The sequence below is a fragment of the Anguilla anguilla genome, chromosome 8 (genome assembly GCF_013347855.1).
Source record: "Anguilla anguilla isolate fAngAng1 chromosome 8, fAngAng1.pri, whole genome shotgun sequence".
In the NCBI taxonomy this organism is placed as follows: Eukaryota; Metazoa; Chordata; class Actinopteri; order Anguilliformes; family Anguillidae; genus Anguilla; species Anguilla anguilla.
The window spans coordinates 19,662,132-19,683,082 of record NC_049208.1 but is presented as its reverse complement, the minus strand read 5'-3'; the positions used below and the strand labels follow the sequence as shown (position 1 = coordinate 19,683,082).

Below are 20,951 nucleotides of genomic sequence, written 5' to 3'. Positions count from 1 at the left end.
CTACTCTGTACAATACAAGAACAGTTTAAGTTAATTGGATTCATTACAACATTCATCCTGTCGTTTGAGATCCTCACTAGAATCAGCACCCTGTATATCATGGGTTTTATTGGACACAAGATAGACCCTGTGGAAAGCAGCTGTACATTTTAAATAAGGCAAAATGTCAAATTAAAAAACGTAAAAAGTAAAAATAATGTGTGAGTGCCTTGGATATATATAAAGATAGTTTTTACCACACAACTACCATGTATGGTAAAAATCTCATGATAAATTATATGTAAGAATAGCATGTACTCTTCTGAAATCCACATTAACAAGACCTACCAAAATAAGGTGCCAAATTCATGTTCTGCAATATGTCCCTCTATTTTGTTTCAAGCCATTTAATGTAAATCATAACTTATATTGTCTTGTAGAGTTTCAGATGTCAGATGGGAGCAAGTAACAGTATGGTACAGCTGCTGGCAGAGACAGATGGCTTTTTTTACAGCGAAAAAGCAGCAAGCCTACATCTTAGCTTCTTTGCATAGGATGTAGTTTCTTTTTACTGTGACACACAGCACACAGTGTTGAAATATCACTCTGTAAACACAGTTGGCGCTATGCTGACGGGGTTCACCGTCCACACCGAAGGCCCATAATTCCAAGCCGTGATTTGTTGTCTCCCCAGCTCTGAAAGCTCACGTTGTCCATTCTGTGATTCCTTTTCAGGGAAAAAGACAAGAAGGCCAAGGCTCCAAGGACACTGATCACAGCAGAGGGAAAGGTCCTGAATGTCAATGAACCCAAGTATGTGTCAAAGCGAAGGGAGGGAACGAAAGAAAGCAAGCAAGCGCACTCAAAATAAAATTTATCAAACCAGTCTGAAGTATGTATGTAAAGAGTAGCAATTACCTCTTGTCTGTTGGGTCAAAGTAATCTGCGATAATAACACCTTGCACCTTGAGTGCCCATGGTTAATTAGTGCCTGCCACTTTTTTAAAGTGCCTGTGAATTTATTGCAACTAAACTTCATGCCTCATTTTTCAATTAGGGATTATCGCACGTCTGGATGCAGCCTTGTGTTAGATTCACAGTAATAAAAACAAATGGGGGAATTTTTTGATGGTGTGGATAAATGTTCTGGAATTCCTCTGATTCAACAGCCTTAATATTGTGAATAAATATAGGGGCATCTGTCTTGATTCTTATAGTTTGTTAGCCGGACTCCACTGCTGGAGGCATTTACATGCAAAATTGCAGTCAAAGGTTGTACGTTGTTTTACCCATACTGTATGTATTTGAATGCTTCTTGTTTCCTCACATTCTTACTTAATGGGAAAATTGACTGTGCTTCAAGCAGAATCCTCTAATGTTCTAATAAGGAGCAGTAATAGGCTGTAGTCTGAAGAGGTCATGCTCAATTTTTGGAGAACCTGCTCTATAATTGACACCCAGCGGGCTAAAGGTGTCCTTCTCAGCCGTACTGCAAGAAAGGCAAAACTGAATTGCAGCCAAACGTTAGATCCTTTTAAACCCAAAAGGTCATAGTTCACCTTTTCCCATTTTGTTGCATTCTGACTGGTCGTTTGTTCCTCAGACGTAAAAAGACATAGTTGTCCATACCAATAAAAGCCACTTCCAGCCCTTATTGCTAAACTTCCTCTAATCCTAATTTGTGGAGACAGATAGATATTTGTTTTGCCTGTTATGTTTGAGTAACCTTTAAGTGGTTTTTGATCTGTGGAGTACATTTTTATTGTTTACATTAAATGTGGACTCCATTTGTTGATTTCCTTAGGCTGGAGTTCTACTTGTCTGAAGATGAGGTGAACAACACGATCATTCTGGATTTGGCTGTTTACAGGTTAGCTATTGATTTCTTGCTATTTGGAAAATGAAATAGTAATCGGTACAGAAAAACTGGGAGTAATCATTCTGTTCATTTCATTTGCAGGCATATGGACACCTCCCTTCTGGAAGTTGATGTGCAACCAACGTACGTTAGAGTGACAGTGAAAGGAAAGGTAGTTCTGACAAACTCCTCTGAAATGTTGACTGTCTTGTAATTGTAAGTTGCAGATGGTTGTCCCTGCTACTGTATGTCAATGTATACATATAATCATACTTATAACGCATATCTGTTTTAGTATGTATGAAAATAGGCTGTATGAAAATATTTTTTTGTTCTTTAATATATCCATTATGTATGATCAATATAGTGGAGGTGTAGGTGCTTTGCAAATGGAATAGATAAGGTAATTATAAACCATATAAAAGAGGGCATGAATCAGTGAAAAAGGTATCTGTTTATCAGGCAGTACTAACCATGACAAAAAAATGTGCAGTAGCCGTAGGCTGTTTGTTCATTGCCCATGTAGAGTAGGCATGGTTGTGGTGTTGGGTAGAGATAGAGGACTGGAGTGGGGGAGCATTGCGATTGTGGACAGAGGGAAGGGACACCATCTATAATGGATGGATGCAATGCGTGCCCTAGGCGACTGTGTATGCCTTGTCATGTATGCCTAAAGTCGGCCCTGCTCTTGAGCATTGCAATGTTTACTTTTATATGCAAATTAATCCATGTACTGCAAAATATATTTTCTAAGGTACAGTTTTACTGTACTGCATGTTCTACACTCACAAAATGAAAAGTGGTAAGTGTATCTTCTAATGTATAAACACATAGATAAAGGCTATGGTTCAGGTGTTTGTTATGTATCTATTCACAACAAACTACTGCTGAACTTATATTTCCATGAGTAATCCCTCATTGGACTAAGAATTCCAATAATTAATTAATTAATTCCATTATGAGTTGCTAGTGCACTGCAAAGTATGCCAGGTCAGGTGTTAATGAGTTGCGTGGTTTGGCAGACTGCCCTCTGCTTGTTGCCTGCCGTGTTCTCTTTGCACGCATCGTATGTCTGCATCGGTGACGCGCTGAAAGACACAGGCGTGGTCTGCTGTGGCAAGTGGAAACACAGCGATATTCGCACCCCTGGAAAAGTGTCCAGCACACTGCACATGATGACAGCAACAGTTAGACCTACACCTTCTAGTGAGAAACGACGGGAGTGTTGCCAAGGAGCCCTCCGGCACAGAGCCCAGATTTGGAATTGCATTTTGAGTTATTACATCCTTGGCCATATTTCTACGAGCTGTAAATTAACTAGGTGCTATACAGCTTTTTCTTTTAGTTTGGCAGTATTTAGTGTTGGTGACAAGTGGGGACTTCCTACTATTTTTGTCCTACAAATACATTACTTAAATGTAATCACTGTGCTTGTTTCTTAATTATGTATTTAAGGTGGTTTTTATTTCCCACGTTTCTACTCTTTTGGCTTTCATTTTTCTGAAATCAAACTGCAATGATTTTTCTGTTTACTGCAAATAAAAAAATTCTAGCATTCCTAAATTAAGGGTATGGACATATAAGCAGTGATGTTTCTCCAGTTTAAGGAATTGAATAATGTGGTGATGTGGTTTGTAGTTTATTCACGAAAGAACAAGATAGATGACTCGTATGATCTCTTAAATAGTAGAAGGGGATCAAATCTTTCAGTCAACACGGGATAACAGTTGCTAAATTAATATGTCTGTCTATTCAATGTGTCGTTTATGAGTAAAACATTTAACAGTATGAAAGGAAAATAGAGAACGATAATTATGAATCCAGTCACCATACACATTTTCCTCCCTGGGCCGTGCTATACCTACAAAGTGGTAAAAGTCAGAATTTCTTAGTTTTGTGATTCCGTATGTTTATAAATTAGACCCATTACATTTCTGTTTGATTGTTGTGTATTGCTGTTCATGTCAGGTAACACACCATTTTTTACCCCTTCATAAAAGCAGATGTGTGAATAGATGAAGTGCTTTTTTTCTGTTGTGTGTATCTCACATTTGCTGCAGGAAACTGCTTTGAATTATGGTGCAAGCTACAGCAAACAGTTATGAATTATGGTGCGAGCATTCTAGTCTGTCTGGAAAGTGGAGTTCAAACTTAACTTACTTGCTTGTCAAAATCAGCCTGCCTCGCCAGGCTAGCTGAAATTCTGTGTCCAACTGTTCCAGTTGAAAAACCAATCTCAGGTTAGTGATTGCATTCTTACTTTAGATCAATTTTTACATCACAGGATCAAAAATAAAATGCATTTGTACTCATTAGGCTGTATTCATTTAACATTTGTCCTTAATTTTGTCTGCTCTGAAGAAAACATAGGCGCTACCCTTGTTCATGACAAACTCAGTTAGGCTAGTTAGTGATCACTGAACTCACCAAACTGTTAAGAAAAAAATTCTTGCTTTAAAGTGTCAGTCCTTTTTTCATGAATTTGTCTTTCTGTGATTGCCACCAATTAGGTATGTCCCTTCCCCCATATATTTAAAAAAAGCACTTACTGCAACTTTAATGACAATTTAAGAGTGAGTTTTTGCCTTGAGATTGTGGGAGCCTGTTGTGCCCACAAGTATTTTGTCTTGGCGTAGGCCTCTAGCCTAGCTACTAACAGCCATTAGGGAAACGTTTATCAATTTTTCATTTGCTGAGACAATTTTTACAGAATATTTAGCTGTTATCTTAATTCACAAGCTGGGCATATTTACTTCTAGTCCCCTTGTTATGGCCAGTGATTTTGACAAACAGCTTGACGTGACCTTAAAGCTTCATTAACCAGCTATTTTGTGGGCAGTAAATCCAGACCTGTATTTGTTTTTTTCCGACAGAGAACCCGGTTAGGAACACATCCATGTAACAATCACCCTGCAATTTAGCTAAATTAATTTATAGTTTGCGGTCCGGCTGGTCTGGCAAAGATACACAGAGCTGGGAATGTCATCCTCGTGCCTTGGCTGCTACATTATTTTATGGCGCATCATGTTTTATGTGACCACTTCTCAGATTAGACGGCAGAATTTACACCTTGATGTATCACCTTCAAGAAGATGGAGCACTTTAAAAACCCATATTAATATCAGCTCATTTCAAGCAGGCAGAATTAATCAAGAAAGTCATTCATGATTTATAAATCAAATTTGTTCCAGCATTTGAGCACCTCTTCCACTTTGACAGTCATCAAACTTCTCAGGATTGTGGCTGTTGCAATGTGGCAGAGAAAAGTGTTTGTGTCAAGGGCCCCATTTTATAAGCCGCTTACATTTAAGGTTATATACTAATGGCTGAATGACAGCTTCAAAAAGTTTTTGAAGGAGTTCTTTGGTTAATTTAAGTTTTTTTAAAGGTAAAGAAATGGGAAGTGATACATTTTCCCTGAAGTTCCCTGAAAATGATTAAAGCTAAACATCAAGTCTGAATTTCAGAAATGAATAATTTATTATTATGGTTTGGTCTGGCTGTTCGGATGCCTTCAGTCTGCCTGTGTGAATTTATGCAATGACAGCACAAGTGAAAAGAAGCAGCGACCCGCAACATTTACTGTAGAGGAGAGCACAAGTCTGTCTAAACACAAATTATTTACATTACAGCCTTGATATGTGCCTATAGGAAATTGCAAATACAGTGGGCTCCACTGTAAGTTTTGCGACAAAAATGTATTTCTTTCTTGATTTGGCTCTGTACTCCACAATTTTAGATTTGTAATCAAACAATTCATATGTGGTTAAAGTTCACATTATCAGCTTTTATTAAAGGATATTTTAATACATTTTGGTTTCACTGTGTAGAAATTACAGCACTTTTTATACATAATCCCCCCCAATTCAAGGGTTAATTGATTTTTTAAAAAGTGAGCTGCTTTGGCATCTGTTAGAAAAGTTGTGAATAACTTATCTTGCAGACCTTTCAGTTGGTGCTTCCTGCAGAAGTGAGGCCTGACAGCTCCACAGCGAAGAGGTCTCAAACTACTGGACATCTTCTTGTCACCATGCCAAAGGTATGTAGAGTCATGCCATATGCAAAGAGCACTGGTGCATATTCCAAAGCACAAGTTGCTAGAACTTGAACTTGGACGTTTGAGAAGTTTATTTCCAACCTCTTTGTAGTTATTATTGACCAATTTTCCGTTTCCCATTTATTTACCATTTGCATCCAGTGTCTTTTCCATTTTCAGTTGATACTGTTTCTCATATATGAATTGATACATTTTTCAATTTCCATTGGCTGTATGCAGAGGACAAATTACTGGATTACTAGAAGTGTTTCAATTTTTATTTGTTTTCATGTAAACTGATCCTAGATATAACAGAGCAACCTATTTCCTTGGTGTTGTGTGTGGCATTTCTTTCCAAAAGGCAATTCTGAGGCAACTCTACTAGAGCATAAACCCCCTCTCATATCGTACAATATATTACTGTATCAGCAACATATAGAAATATATTAAACCTGTCATTGGCCAGGACATGAACTCAATCAATCAGCGCTGGAGCATTTATGGGCAGCAGCTTTAAAGGCTACATTTACAGTGTTTTAGCGTAATATTATTCCCTTGAGTTCAATGAGATTACTCACAGTAAGTAGGTCTTATTATGCTTTGTATTCTAGAGCAGTTATTCAGGTGCCCTTTGACACTGGTGGTCCTGGCTTTTCAAGGTGAATTGTGACAAATAGCTTCAATTTCAATGGAAATTAAATAGTCTAAAACCAAAATGTGACATTTTGTGGGATAATGTACATAAATTTGGCTCAGTCCACTTTCAATAAAATCAATATTTAATTTAAGTTTAACAATAGGGCCAAATCGTTGACCTGGATTTTTGGCCTTGTCCTGCATGTTCTTTTTTTGTCAGACAAATGTAATCACGTGCTTAGGAGATTGCTGTTAAAATATTCTCCTTTATTGTGGAAATACTTTCACCATGCAGCTTACATACTGATTAACTTAGCTTCAGTTCCTACGACTGCTATTGTGTTTCAGCCACTTCCATCATTGAACTCTGAATCAAATTGCTCAATGGCTGTTAGGAAACTCGTGTTAAAGACTTACTCCAGTGAGAATGCAGTTTTTTGTTGTTGAAATACAACATAGATTGTCGTCTTAACTGCAAAGTGCAATCTTGTGCCACTAACACCTGACTTTTTAAAGAAGACTGTCAGAGAGCAGCTGAAAGAAAAAGACAGTTGGAAGACAGCTGTCAGCTACATGTCTATGATATTGATCTTGTTTAAGCGTGTATCCTGGATAACATTTATTCTAGTTTTTAATAAACATTTATTTCAGTCAAAAAAACACAATATTACTCAATTAATTGGACTCTACATTTGAAAGGTTGTACGTTCGCCCTTCTACTTGCTGACTGCTCTTAGCCAGCAGCAGACATTTCTTTTTTTTTAGCCATCCGTTGAATTAAAAAGGTTGAATTCCCGTAAGTAAAGACTTTCTTCTCCATTCAAGGAAGGCAATTGAGATGTAGTTTCCCACTGCTTCCGAACACAGCTGCAAAGCTTGAATAACTGTCATTTGCTAATTTCCCATCAGTAATACACAATGTAATCTTGCTCTTCTGGAAGCACACAACTGAAACAGATAAGAGAACTGATGAAACCCTGTTTCATAATAATGTGTGTGACTGTGTACCCATTATGAGTTCTATCATTTCCAGAAAAGATTGCAGTAATTGACTACATGGGTGAGTTTGCGATATTGTTTTTTCCAAGCCAGAGGCTACTTGGAATGTAATCCGTCGGTAGGCTGACCTACGCGAGATTGAGGACTAGATAGTCACTAGAGTGACTGACAAGCAAAGAGACTGATGCAAGAAATCAAACACTATTTTCAGCCTCCTTGGGAAGAATGAGATTCACTTGATTGGACAAAAATTGGACAAACATTTACTTTTGTCCAATCAAAATAAAAGGATTCAGGCTGATATCCAGGCAATAGTAGAAAAAGTAAAAACCAAATGGGTCCTATATCACAGATCAAAGGCAAGCTTCTGACCTTTTAAATAATGAATTACATATAGAATCGTGCAAGCTTTGCCTCCTCAGCCTAATAATAGGAAATGCCAGTGAACCAGACTAAGATTTTTAGCGTTCAACAGAACGCGCATTAAAGCTAGTGAAAGCACCGACAGCCTACACACTCTGCAGCTCTCATCTCTTGGGAAATAACCCAAACTGACACCTAAAACATTCTGCCTCAAAATTCTGGACCCAAGCCCAAAAATCTCCATCCACGTCCATTTTTTGAAGAAAGAGCACGAAATATAGGGCATAACATCCAATGGAATGGGAAGTTACTTTCCCAAAGATACAACTACAGTGTGATCCTCCGCCCCCTTCCTTCACCCACGCTTAAAATCTGGAATCTTCTGGTCCTTCCCACCCCCAACTTACTGCACTATCCGTGTAGTTGCCATTCTCTCATTGTCCTGTAATTGTTATTTTTCAAAACTTGGGTTTTCCAAGCATTCCAGTAAGGAAAACTTTATTTCTCATTGTAACTCAAATGAGTGGCTATGAATGGTAGCGATTATTTAAAAATAAATAATTAAGGGGTGACTGAGAGGGCGTGAGCCCTCACAGGCATCAGCCCTCACGTGGTGCCACAGGCTCGATCGTACAATCGGCACCGGGGTTTGTGGAATCCGCTGATTTGACTTAGCATACAGTGGTGCATGGATGAAATTAAATAAATGATCTGCTGTTCATTATCCTCCTTCCTTGCGATCCTAGCAGATGCTCATGAATAAAATGTGTGGTAGATAAAAGCAATTAGTGTCCCTTAAAACGGCGAGTCCATTTTTCTGGGGTTTTTTTTTGTTCTCATAATAAGCCAGAAGGAGGGCGTGAACAGCTGCTTAATTGACTTGAATCTGAGTTATAAAATATTTTCCCCTTTGCATGGGCTTCACTGTGTTGTATCTTGTGGAAGGTACCGCATAGCAGCGAATTTGTTTTGTTTTTAGAGGACCAGCTGGAGCACGGCCTTCTCCTGAACTGCCACAGGAAAGGTTCAGCTGCATAAACTGCTGATCTGCTAAATATGAGCTATCTAAGCCACCCTGGATAAGAGTGTCTGCTAAGACAAACAGGATTTTATAGATTTGTTGTCTATGAAAGCTACCTATGAAAGCTGGGAGCTTAGGAGGAGCTCCCTACCCTTTTAGTACTGGTGGTTACTTAGTCTACAGGACATACCGGAATGACATGACAGTAAGCACTGTTTATGGTGTTACGGTTAACTGAAGATAGGATAATTCTTTCTGGAAAATTCTATAAAGTATAGATAATAACATTCAGTTTATTTGAATATGACAATCATTGGCAAATACTAATATTGCTTCATGATCTGGATATACTGTGATCAATACAATTGTGTTCATATTCAAAACAAACTAACCAACAGTATTTTCATGGGAGACAGCAATTACACACCATTGAATATTTTTGAATACTGTATGTGGTGTTTTCCAGTCCTAGTATTTCTCATATTAACATGCAATATGTTTGGTACATTGTGCTTTCTGTTTCAATAAAATAAAAACTTTTTTCTTGCAATTATATGAGCATCTTCTTTGTCTTTCTCAGATCCAAGGAGAAGTCAAACCAAAAAAGACAGCCCCTCGTCTTTTGCAACCTTCGCAGAGCAGTGAAGTGCCTGCGGAAAAGACAAGGTAATAAAGTGACTCAATTTTTTCTTCATCTGCTGTCTCCCGCTTACTGTGAATGGTTTCCAAATATTTCCATTGTGCTTGGAGGGCATTGCTGGCAAATGTTTGTAAGGAATTTGGAGGTTCTATATTTAATGTTCCCCTTAGCCTATTTCAGTTAGCCGTAGCAAAGCGTCTGACTTGCTCACTCAATCCAGTCATCTCTATTTGAATTCCTACACTGAGATTTCAAGCTTCCATCAAAATGAATGTTGGAAATGCTTAACATGCCTTTCAGTTCGGGCAGTTTGGCTAGTGTACTAAAATGACATCCCTCACTTTAAGAACTGCTACATGTACTTGTAACTAGGACTTTGTTGATTGCAAAGCACAATCACATACATTGACAAGTGTGTACTCTTTAGCAGAAACGCTTGAAATTGAATTTTCTCTCTTGCTAAGGGCATAATGGACAATCAAACAAGAGAAAAGCAAATGAGAATAGCTAGCGAGAAGAAAAGAAAACTTAACACAACTGTTCATTTACAGTGTGGGGAACTGATTGGCTAGTGCAGGGTTTTGTATTTTCTACACCTTCAACATTACAAACTGAAACTGTGCTTTTCACTCCTGCACGCATACATACATGTATTGCTTTTCGTTAACTTTCAGCTTTGGTTCATAGATTTTGATGTTTACAGGACGTTAGTCTTATTAGTCATAAACTCTGTGGCCTCGTCCGATCTTCCTCCTTCCTGCTTCCTCTGATTGCTTTATATAATTCCAAGGTGACCCTTCGTCAATTCAATCTCTTCAACCTGTGCATCTGCAGGTTAAGGCCACATCATACTCAAACACAAATGGTTCTGCGGCGGTTGTTCTGCTCAATGGGTTCAGCTGCTTCCCGAGAGCACCAGTGAAGATTCATATGAGCGCCGGTGATGAAAATGGGCTTTTTAACGAGTGCATGCGCTTTGACTGAACAGATAACCTTGACCAGGGCAGCGAGAAATAAGTGCCCTATGTGGTTCTGCAGGTATCATTCTTTATGGGTCATTCTAATGAGATTGACAGTCTCTGTGACCGAGACAACTGTACAGTGAGTTCCAATATATGCCCATGTATTCATTCATTTATTTTATTTAGTTAATTCCCTCTTTGGCTGAAAACTATTCTTGGTGTATGAAGTGTCACGACCCTTTGATTACAGAAGTACCATATGTTCAATCAAAGTTTGAAAGACATAAATGACTGCACCATAAGCAAACGCAATCCAGATTAACTCATGAAAGGAAAGGAAAGAGGTAATTATGTGTGTTTTAACACCACAAAACTACACAAAGATGTAACAGACCTAAAGGCTTGTTCAGATCCAAAAGCCACCAACTAACAAGATGAGCATTTTCAGCGGATATTTCTTTCAGTATGAACTACCGAGTTTTAGAACATCTGCTGACAGCTATTGTGATCCCCGAGATTCATCATGCAAATCTTGAATTTAAGACGAGAACGATCCGCTCAGCCCACTCAACTCATTCTTATGGAAACTGTTTTTTTTTTGTATTTTCTTAATGGAAACCCATCATTCACAACCTATCTACTGTTTTGATTTGCACGGGGCATAAATTGTACTCCTCTTTGCACACGTCTATTGTAGATATTATTACTCAGTAATATCAGTGTATGGATTATGTGATGAATGTAAAGATTCTACATTCTCATTTCCGGGCATAAAGGGATTTTACATGGCCTTTGATTTGAATAAATGTTTTTGTTGAAATCCCATCTGTGTCCGTACCACAAAAAGGTGTGCCTTGCGAGAATACCAAGCCACAATTAGCAGTGAAGAGGAAATGGCTGATGAAAATGAACAACTAAAAAGGGCAAGAGGGCAATGTTTAATTCAAGAAGCATTTCTGCTGATGCAAAAAATGACTTGCAACATGTTGCACTCTGAAATTACAGGACTAATTTGTTTGTACGTGGCCACTCCAATATAACACAAATTTGACAATAATTTCCACTTTCGTAAATAAATGCTGACAAAATACATACATTTCTATAATGATTTTTGAAATATACAGCACATAAATGGTTTAAAGTAGCAATACGTGTTTGCACTTTATACAGTTTTTTCTCACAATGGTAATAAAATTACTTGCGTCTTCTTTAAAAGTGAGAGTAGACAGTCGACCCTCCTTTTGTATCTTCTGCTGTATTTACAGAGTGGGAAAGGCAGAGAGGGTAACAGACAGAGAAAGGATTACAGCTCAGAAGGTGTCATGGCACAGGATTGAACCCCAAACCATGCACAAGGGCTCACATATGGCTTGAGCAGCAGCTGCCCTGCAGACTGCACCACACGTCTCTCCATGTCTTTCAGCTTCTATTCCGTGTGTTGTGATTCTTCCACATTGCTCACTGTAGTTCCTGGTGTGCCAGTCTCCTTGCCTCCAGCCATTTTGGCTCAATGTCCTCCCTGGTTTCTGAGTTCTGTGGACAGACTTCCGCAGAAGGTCTGTTCGGCTCCCCCACACTGCCCCGGAAGCACGCCGCTCTGACAGACCATTACATTAGCATTTTTATGGGCCGCGCAATGCTCCTCGTCCTTCAGCCATCCCCCATTAATACTCCCCACGAAGCGAAGGTCGTGCGGTAATTTGTACGCTTAAATTAAACATTAGATAAAAATGCTAACAGACATAATGCTGATACTGTACAGAGTGCAAACGTGTGACAATAAACTGAGTTATTACATAATTTGGGGCTGATTAAATAACACCTTTGACCCACTGGCTCCTTCTTGCAAATTACGAAGTCAGCACTTACGGCTACCGTGTAACAGAAATAAGCACAATCTGACAGGACGGTGGGTGCTCTATGCTTTGAGAGGGCCTCTGAAGATGTAAATAAAATGTAATTTAGAGCATTTTTATATATTGGACATGTAGAATAAATTGAGGGAAAATTAGTGTTTTTGTCTATGAGTAATCCTTACTGTGTACTTTCACCATTAGTCACATGCCTCCCACATCACCCCCTTCTACCAGGAATAATCTAGAAAGGAATTTAGGGCTGATCTGAGCTAATCATTTTTTGTTGCTTTGTTTTGTTCAACACAAAACTCACCCAAAATGTCAGATATCTTTTATGAGGGGTCCTTATGACATGTGCAGATCATTGCATTTACAAGTGATAGTGAGAGAGTAAATAGTGGTACCCATTAGGGGTGTGCAGAAAGAGCACCATATCTGTATCTGTCCAACCAACAAAAAGAAAGAGCCCATAACCTGTTAACTGTGTGGGGGGATGGTGGATCTGTTTTGTCATTATTTAACTAATGCACCCATTAGTGTGTCGCTAAATGCGTTAAAATGTGTGTTTTATTCTGCGTTTCATGCCTACTTTTGGCGCTAATCTCATCTTCCGATTGTCATTGGTCAGCTTTGGAATGAAGGCATGTGTATATGAACACACATTATTTGTGCATTTCTGTGCAATAGGGTATACGGGTTCACAAACACCCCTTTACCTATCTTACGTTGTGCATGTTTTTGAAAATTTCTCATTTTGGAGATCCACTTTTTTATTGTTAACAAGGTTTGCATTATTAGATTTTTCAAACTAATGGCTTCATCCATCTCCCAGAGGAAGCTGCTGATGTTCAGGTTTACCCATCCTTTACCAAGATGAGTGTGGCTAAACTTAGGCCACTCTTACAGGTGTCATAAATCTTGTTGAGACCTGATAATGAACTTCAGAATGTATTATCATTCTTCATTATTATTCATTTGAGGCCATTTTGGAAGAAAAAAAGGTCTGGAGAAACAACATTTAAATAATCCCCAGAAAGCTAATCACTCTTTTTACTCTGCTCTCATTTTGCATAAAGTCTGGTAATTTCTCTCATGACGTTTCTTAAGGCCATTGTTTAGTCTTTCTGCTTTGCTGAATCCTTCCATTTAGTTAATGTTAGAACTTAACTGCGTTTAAAGTAAAGAATGAAGGCTCATATAGATAGTTAGGGCTGTTTATGTAGTATAAAGGGAGATAACTTTTTTTCATTACATATCTTATTTAGATTTTTCTAGCTAAATATTGTGGCAGTATGCAAAAACCGTATTTTAAAACTATCGGTGATAAAATAGTCAAACCACAAAGCATGTGTATTGCTCTTTTTAAAAATACGATTTAATACTTTGTGATTAGTGTTACATTAGGCCAGCTCTGTGTGATGTTGTTTAGAGGATTAAATGTTGCAGGGAGCACACAGAGAATAACAGCCATTACAGAAAGAAATAAAAAGAGTATTTGTTTCAGGTAATTGAATAGGCACTGGATTCAGGCAACTAAGTGGCTTGGTAACATTATGACACAGAAGTCACGGGGTCCCATTAGGACACAGACGTGTATCATTCCGAACTGACATAACTGGAACCAAGAGGGTACTCTTCAGTCCCAATTTCCTTTGAAAATTAGTTTTGTAAAGCAAGCAGATATGATCAGGGCCGTGTTTTAGGCTTGTGTTTGGCTCTCTGTGGCCCCTGGTGGTATTTACTCAGGGAGCTGTTGTATAACTGTTATTGGAGCTCCTCTGTGAGATTAAACATAATTACTTTACCCACCAGTAAATTAGGCCTTTCATTTCCCTGCATCATGCTGGCGGCTTCCTGCTGGCAAATGACAACCTTCTGACGAAAAGGCCAGGAGCACGGCTTCTAACGCCAGCCAGCTTTGAAAAGGTTAAGGCCGTCGCATGTTTTCGCATTGTTATCTCAGCAATGATTCAGGCAATGGGGCTGATACTTAATTAAATTTCTCCTTTGATTTATTTCAAACGGAATGAGCTTTAAAATGTCAGGTGCTAGATGAAGGGGTGAATGGAAGGATACAGTTAACCCGAGCCAAACGTTGCCGCTTACCTAGAAATACCTGCCTCTGATGCCATAAAGTCTCAGTCAACCGGGCGCTAACATGAGCATAAAACCTTATTATTCAAAGCTCATTTGCTGCAGGAAGTGATGCCCTTTCTGCAGACACACCATACCTCAAGCTGCACACCTTCACTCATCAATCCTTGGTTTTGCACAGCTTTCTCCAGATGCCCATATACAAAGGGTGAACCATCTGTGTTTTAACCTGAACTAAATACCCAAACCCATATTGCTCATATTTGGTGCAAAAACTCACAAAGGAGCTCCGACTAAGATTTAGGCACCTACTAAATTTTGTTTAAGATTGTTAATTAAAGTTGAAGTCTTGCATGTTTTCAGACCCTTCTTTGCACACCCGCTTATATTTGATATTGACTGGCGCTTCCGTTAAGCACATGCCCTCAGGTGGACAAAAATATTAGCACTGGAACCGTGAAATTAACTATGAAATTACTCATTAAATCAAGAGGTGAGTTTTGCTCATTCGTTGTGTGGGAGGTCATCTCTTTAAGCTAAAATGATTTGAAAAGAATTTAATATTTAGAAAACAGCGGTAAATAAAATTTTCTGTGTGTAAGTGAGGCCATATTTGGGATTGTTTTCAACAGACCCATTAGAAACTAGCCTATTAAACAAGTAGCCCCTTGATGTGTTGAAGTTACTCCATTAATGTATGGAGTTACAAGCTCATATTTTGTTTATATGTGAACAATATGATGAGACTGCATTCTTCTGCCTCTTTGGAAGGCTCCCTGTGTGTTGAGACAAAGGGCAAATTGGTAAATAATGAGGCTCTAAGCCACTTCAGAAAAGGGATTTGAATGCACAAATGGGTGAAACAACATTTGAATCCAGTAATTTGACAGGTCATCATAGCAGTCTTGTTTCTCCGCTTTAGTGTGTGCCTACAGCTGATACTGGTTCAATTCTACAAGCAACAAAGATGACAGGGGATAAAAAACACAAGCCAAAAATTTTTTTTTGAGGAGGTGTAGGTACGTGTGATACAGGTATTCATTCTCTATAGTTCACACACCATTCACATGGACCATGTCCGCAGAAATTTAGCACCTGCCAAGGTGCTTAGTTCTGGAATTTTCCAAAATCATCTGAATGATTGCAATGTTTTGTAAATCAAACAATATCAATATAAAAATCACTGACGAGGATAGTTACTGCTGCCTGTACCTTGGACAAGGCAAAAATTGAGTCATGTTGTAGGCATCACAGGCCTGGAACGTAAGAGTGAGCAACACAGATGCCAGAAACAGCCAAAAACATCAGAAAGTTAAAGTCATGTGGGACTTGGAGACGTGCGGAAATAAATATAGTTCTGTTGGAGTCACTAGAAAAATTGCTTGAAAGCTCTGGTTGTCGATATTTATATAAAGATCCAATAAAAGGCCCCCTGGGTGTCACATTCAGCTAAAAGCACTAATCGTTGTTGCAGATACTCCACAAACTAATTAGATTGCTCCAGTGCTGTAGGTGGCTGGGAGTCCCGTGGGACTCACTGCACGTGCTTTATTGGAATCGGGTGCTTGGACACTGTGAAGCTCTCAAATTGATGGAGTAACATTGAGGGCCTAAAAATATGATTGGACATTCAGTATGGGAAGAAAATGTCACAACAGGATTCAAATTATGTTTAAGAATGCAGTAAACTCTGGTGAAGTTATTTACAGCAGCTCAGTGTTTATTTTGTGTTGTAAGTTACAGCGTCTTAGCTGTCTGTGGGGCGGAAACAGCCATCAGACATATGCATCATATACAAGTGGTGATTTGCTGCAGCGCTCCCATTAATGTTAGTCACATGACTCTCCCATCTGTTTTTCCTTCACTCAAACTGGTGATGCTGAGAGTTCTGATTGGACACAGTTCAGGCTTCAAGGAGAAAACGTACAATGTCCTGAGGGTGCCATTATGCATCAACATTTGGGAAATATTAGTTCATTATTTTTACTTCATAATCCTAAGGCTGAATACATCGCTCTGCTTTAGTGAGACTTTCATGCTATGCTAACGTACAAACTCTTTGAGGAAGGGCATAGCGCAAGTGCCATCTCATGTGAGACCTGACAGTGAGAATGGCTCGCCCGTTCACTTTGTTTTGTGTGACGCCATTCTCGGCTGAGACGCCGAGAATGACAAAGTGGAGCTGTGCTCTGCAGTTAAGCATAGGCATTAGCCACCTTCCTCTGGTTCATCCACAATTTTTATGTGCCGACCCACATTTAACACAGCTGCTCAGATGGTATGATGTAAGTGACATTAATTGGTCTCTTGAAAAATGTGAATTACCTCATCATATGAAACATCCCAAAGATGATGCTGTGATATATGGAGAAAGAGGATCAATGTAGGTTAATGGGATGAAAGCAATTCCTGTAATGGCCTGTAATTCATCAGTAGGCAGCTGATGACATTTGAAAATATGTATACTGCATATTTTTTACAGTGTACTGCCAAATTTATTTGCCACTGACTTTCACTGATGAGACATATAAGAAATTGATTATCAAAATGGCAAACTCATGCATTAGAAAATTATACTTAGGGCTCAATATTTGCAGTCAAGGCTCAATTGTCAAACATGATGACTTATCTTGACTCAGGCAGTTGCAAATTAAGAAGTGTCCAACTCATTCTATGTAATTGCATGACTGTAGCATGCCTGTGGTGCAGAAGTGAAAGAGGTTGGTTGAAACGGAATAAATTACACAGGGGTGTGGCAGGGGTTTGGTTTTGTTATGGCCAATCAAATTGCTGCTTTCTTTGTCTTTAATACCTGTGCGTCAAGGCCGTAGTGAACTGGCAGTTTCATCATGACTGATCTACTTGTCCATCAGTCGCCACATGCATGTTTATGGCACCTCGTAAAAGCCTCAGGCAAATTACGATGTCACGATAGCCCCTTTAGCACCCGTTAGTTCTTTAGCTGGTGTATTTTCATCGTATCTGGATATAAACTGAGTATTGCTTTTTTAGTGCATAATTTTTTGCTTTTTTATTATGAATTGTACCACTAAACTTGTCAATAGATTGTTTATAGATATTGTCCTATTTTTTTAGTTAGGGCAACAGGATACACATCATCCACTTAAATTACTTTTCATTGATGCACTTGGGATGCTTTGAGCCATCAGGACTGTCCCAGTCAATGAAACCCATAACAAACCTGAAATAGCAATTCTGTCTTATCAATATCAAGCTCTGATGCAACAAGACAAGCAATAAACTGGAACAAATCACTTTTCTTGATAAGAAATGTAAGTACTATCAAAATGAGGAAATCAGGACCTGAACCTGACCCGGCCCTATTTTTTCATCTTACCATCTGAAGAGAATGTGGTTATTCAAACTTTGTCCAGCATTGTTGCTGTGGCTTCATTGTGTTTCTAAGCTGTCAAGCTTTGCTCAAACACATTCTATTACTTTGTTTCAGTAATATTTAGAGTAGTTTGGTAAACAAACTCTCAAGGGCTACCTTTCAGAAGAAACCAGGATTATGAATGCAGTCAAAAGGTTTTAAGGATAGTAACCATTTTATTTTGGGTATGTCATTTTCAGGCTTGTGTTAAAAAAGGGGTGCTACATTAGGGGTTGATGTGCATTGTGTGTTCATGAGTGTGATTGTTCTCCCTACAGGAAAATGACAGGACCTGAGAGACTAGAAGTGGACCCCAGCAAACACTCATGTGTGGATCTGGCTAACATCATACCGAGGGAGAAGATTGTATCTCAAGGCCCATTGAAGCTACAGCGCCCCCCACTGAACAAAGTCGGGTGTAACTCTGAAGACTTTGAGGATGATCCTGATGTTCCACCTTTAGTATGAAAGAAAGCGACTCACAAAGTCCTACAGTAGTGTGTGATCTGATCAACTGCCCTTCAGCTGCTCTGTGTTCACCTTCACGCCTGCGGCTTGGGCTACACGGTTTTATGCACCACTCGATATCGCAGCTGTTACTGTCGCACTGTTCCATTGTGACAAGGACCTGTAACTTGAGATACCTGCAGTGTCTGAGTGTTTTATCTAACCATCTGTCAGTTTATCATCCTGTCTGTTTGCCTGTCTGGCTGTCTACAGTTCCTGTCTCCTTGTCTGTCTGTTGGCCTGTGTACAGTGTGTCTGTATCTACATCCATCTGAGATCAACCAGATGGACAGAAATACAATGAAAATAAATGAAGTAAAATAAAATATAAAAATAACTGTATAAAAAGGGCTGTAATTCCTACTAGGCTCACCCAATATAGATGCAAATGCGCTCAGATTAAAGCTGCACTTTAACCTCATATTCATAATTTCATTTCAAATCCAGTGTGCTGAAGAACAGAGCCAAAACAACCAAAATTGTGTTTCTGTCAGAATACTTAGTGACTGCACTATATTTGTGTCTGCTATTTTTTAGGAAGAGATTTGCCATTCATCCTGGAGACAAATATTTTATGGGATGATTGTATCGTATATCTCTCTGAGCTGTCAACCTGTGAAAGATACACAGTTCGCAGTCTTATTTATAAATGGGCTGGCAGTGTCAGTGGGGGTAGATGGATGGTGGGTGCAGGATTATGGGTTGTGTTCACAGGTCCTCAACCAGTGCTGTTTGGGATAACTTAGGACTTCCGCATTTTATCATTGCTTAGGTGTATTCTGAACAAGAAGAAAATCAAAAACTCGATTACAACCAAGATTGTAGAACATTAGTAATCTCAGAATAGATGCAGGGACAGATGAGCGGAATTATGTATTATCTGTAGTAAAAGCGACAAATGGCAGTTAATGGATTGCAAGGAAGCTGCTCATTTATTGATGCAATTCCCTTTGGTGAGCTTTGAGGGACCACATAACTTTGTGGAGTCGTAAACACTCACAGTGCAGCCTGTCGATTAGATGCATTTTGTAAAATTGATTGTGCAAATTACAGCACCGGTAACACGAATCATCTCCCCCTGATGTTTTTTTTTTCTGTCCGTGATTCAGCGTTTGTTACGACTGCCGTTCGCGAGCGTCCAGGCTGTGGTGTGGTGTTACCTTTCTGCCTTTCGGCAAGTCCCTGCTCTCTGGAGTGGTGTTTACCACTCATCCAACAGAAATAACTATGGTCAGTGCAAGCTATCTTTCCCCTGCCCTCATCATCCTCTCTCTGTGGCCTTTGGTGCTCACAAGGACACGACATTTGAATGACAGCTACCATTCATCACGCCCACCACCATAATGGTTTCTCACATCATTGTAGGAACATGTTATCATTGAGCCTGTCAGCTCCATCATTGCTTTCCATCAGATCTGTTGAAAATGTCGCTCAAGCATGGTGTACTTACGCACAGACGGGACCTTGGTTACCCTGGCTGGAGAAGGGAGAACACTCCATGTACCGTGATTGTGAAGTGCTTGCATATCTGTGTTGTGTGCTTTAAAGTCACAATTGGGTTTAACTGAGTGAACCTGGAAACACTGAAAGTAACGGAGCTCAGTTAGAAATACTTCCAGCCTCTAATATGACTTTTGGTTCATTCATAGAACTGATGGCTTCACTTTGGGTGGTTTGGGAGTTCACAGGAAATGAATCATTCAGGATCCTGCAGTGTATTAATGCTTTAGAGTATTGACTATGCATAGAGCTACTGAACAAATATCATAATTTTAACAAAAAACTCACTGGTATTGTGACAACCCTGCATTGCATTCATGTAACACTGAAATGAACCTTTTTTGGCAAAGATCTGTGCTCACAGGCTTTCATCAAAGAATGTGCAATGTACATGAGCCATTTTTGTATGGCACATCTTGGGTTTTTAAGGCAGCGCAACTGTAAATTTAAAACACATAAGCGATGTATTCTTAGCCTGAGCAGGGCAGGGCTGACAGTTTTATTCCTGCATTACTCACTGTGTGCTATGCGATGTTCCTGCATATGTCAGTGTCTGTAAGCACATCTCTCTCTCTCTGGCCTGACCTTCAGTCACGCCCGTGCTGGTACTTGCTCCAGGGTGATGGAGGGAACAAAAGAAATCCTCCTACCCTCTACGCACTAGTGGCAAACCTGACACATCTGTACTCAATTCCTCGTTACTTACTTACTCATATTTCATTTTTAACATCAGCAAATAATGTACAGTACTGTGCAAAAGTATTAGGCACCCTAGATTTTTAAATATAATATAGTATATATTTGGTCTTAGATGTTTTTTTTTTTTTTGTTTTCTGCATTAGTGTGTCAGTAGAAAAGAGCAAATTTGAGATTTCCAAACATGAATTTTCCAAAAAATGAAATTTTACAGATACATTTTTGTATTTTGTTAAATAAAGTAATATTTTAAGTAATAGACTACTTTTCATTATAAAAACTTGATCAAGGGTCTCTGGGATTACCTGGAGAGCCAGAAGCAAGCAAAACAGCCAAAATCTGCAGAAGAATTGTGGCAAGTTCTCCAAAATTCTTGGAAAAACCTACCAGCCGATTTTATTATAAAACTG

At 39.1% G+C, this 20,951-nt stretch overlaps 1 protein-coding gene across 1 annotated transcript in view; it reads left to right on the top strand.

Annotated features, from left to right (window-relative positions):
- The window catches only part of lrrc6 (leucine rich repeat containing 6), a 28,286-nt gene extending 9,520 nt beyond the window's left edge, over positions 1–18,766 (top strand). Inside the window, exons 7-12 of the mRNA XM_035428453.1 lie at positions 715–792; positions 1,784–1,849; positions 1,940–2,009; positions 5,781–5,876; positions 9,473–9,558; positions 18,117–18,766. Of these exons, the coding sequence (XP_035284344.1) occupies positions 715–792; positions 1,784–1,849; positions 1,940–2,009; positions 5,781–5,876; positions 9,473–9,558; positions 18,117–18,306 (586 nt within the window). The 3' untranslated portion in view covers positions 18,307–18,766. The remainder of the gene's footprint in view (positions 1–714; positions 793–1,783; positions 1,850–1,939; positions 2,010–5,780; positions 5,877–9,472; positions 9,559–18,116) is intronic.
- The last annotated feature ends 2,185 nt before the right edge of the window (positions 18,767–20,951 follow it).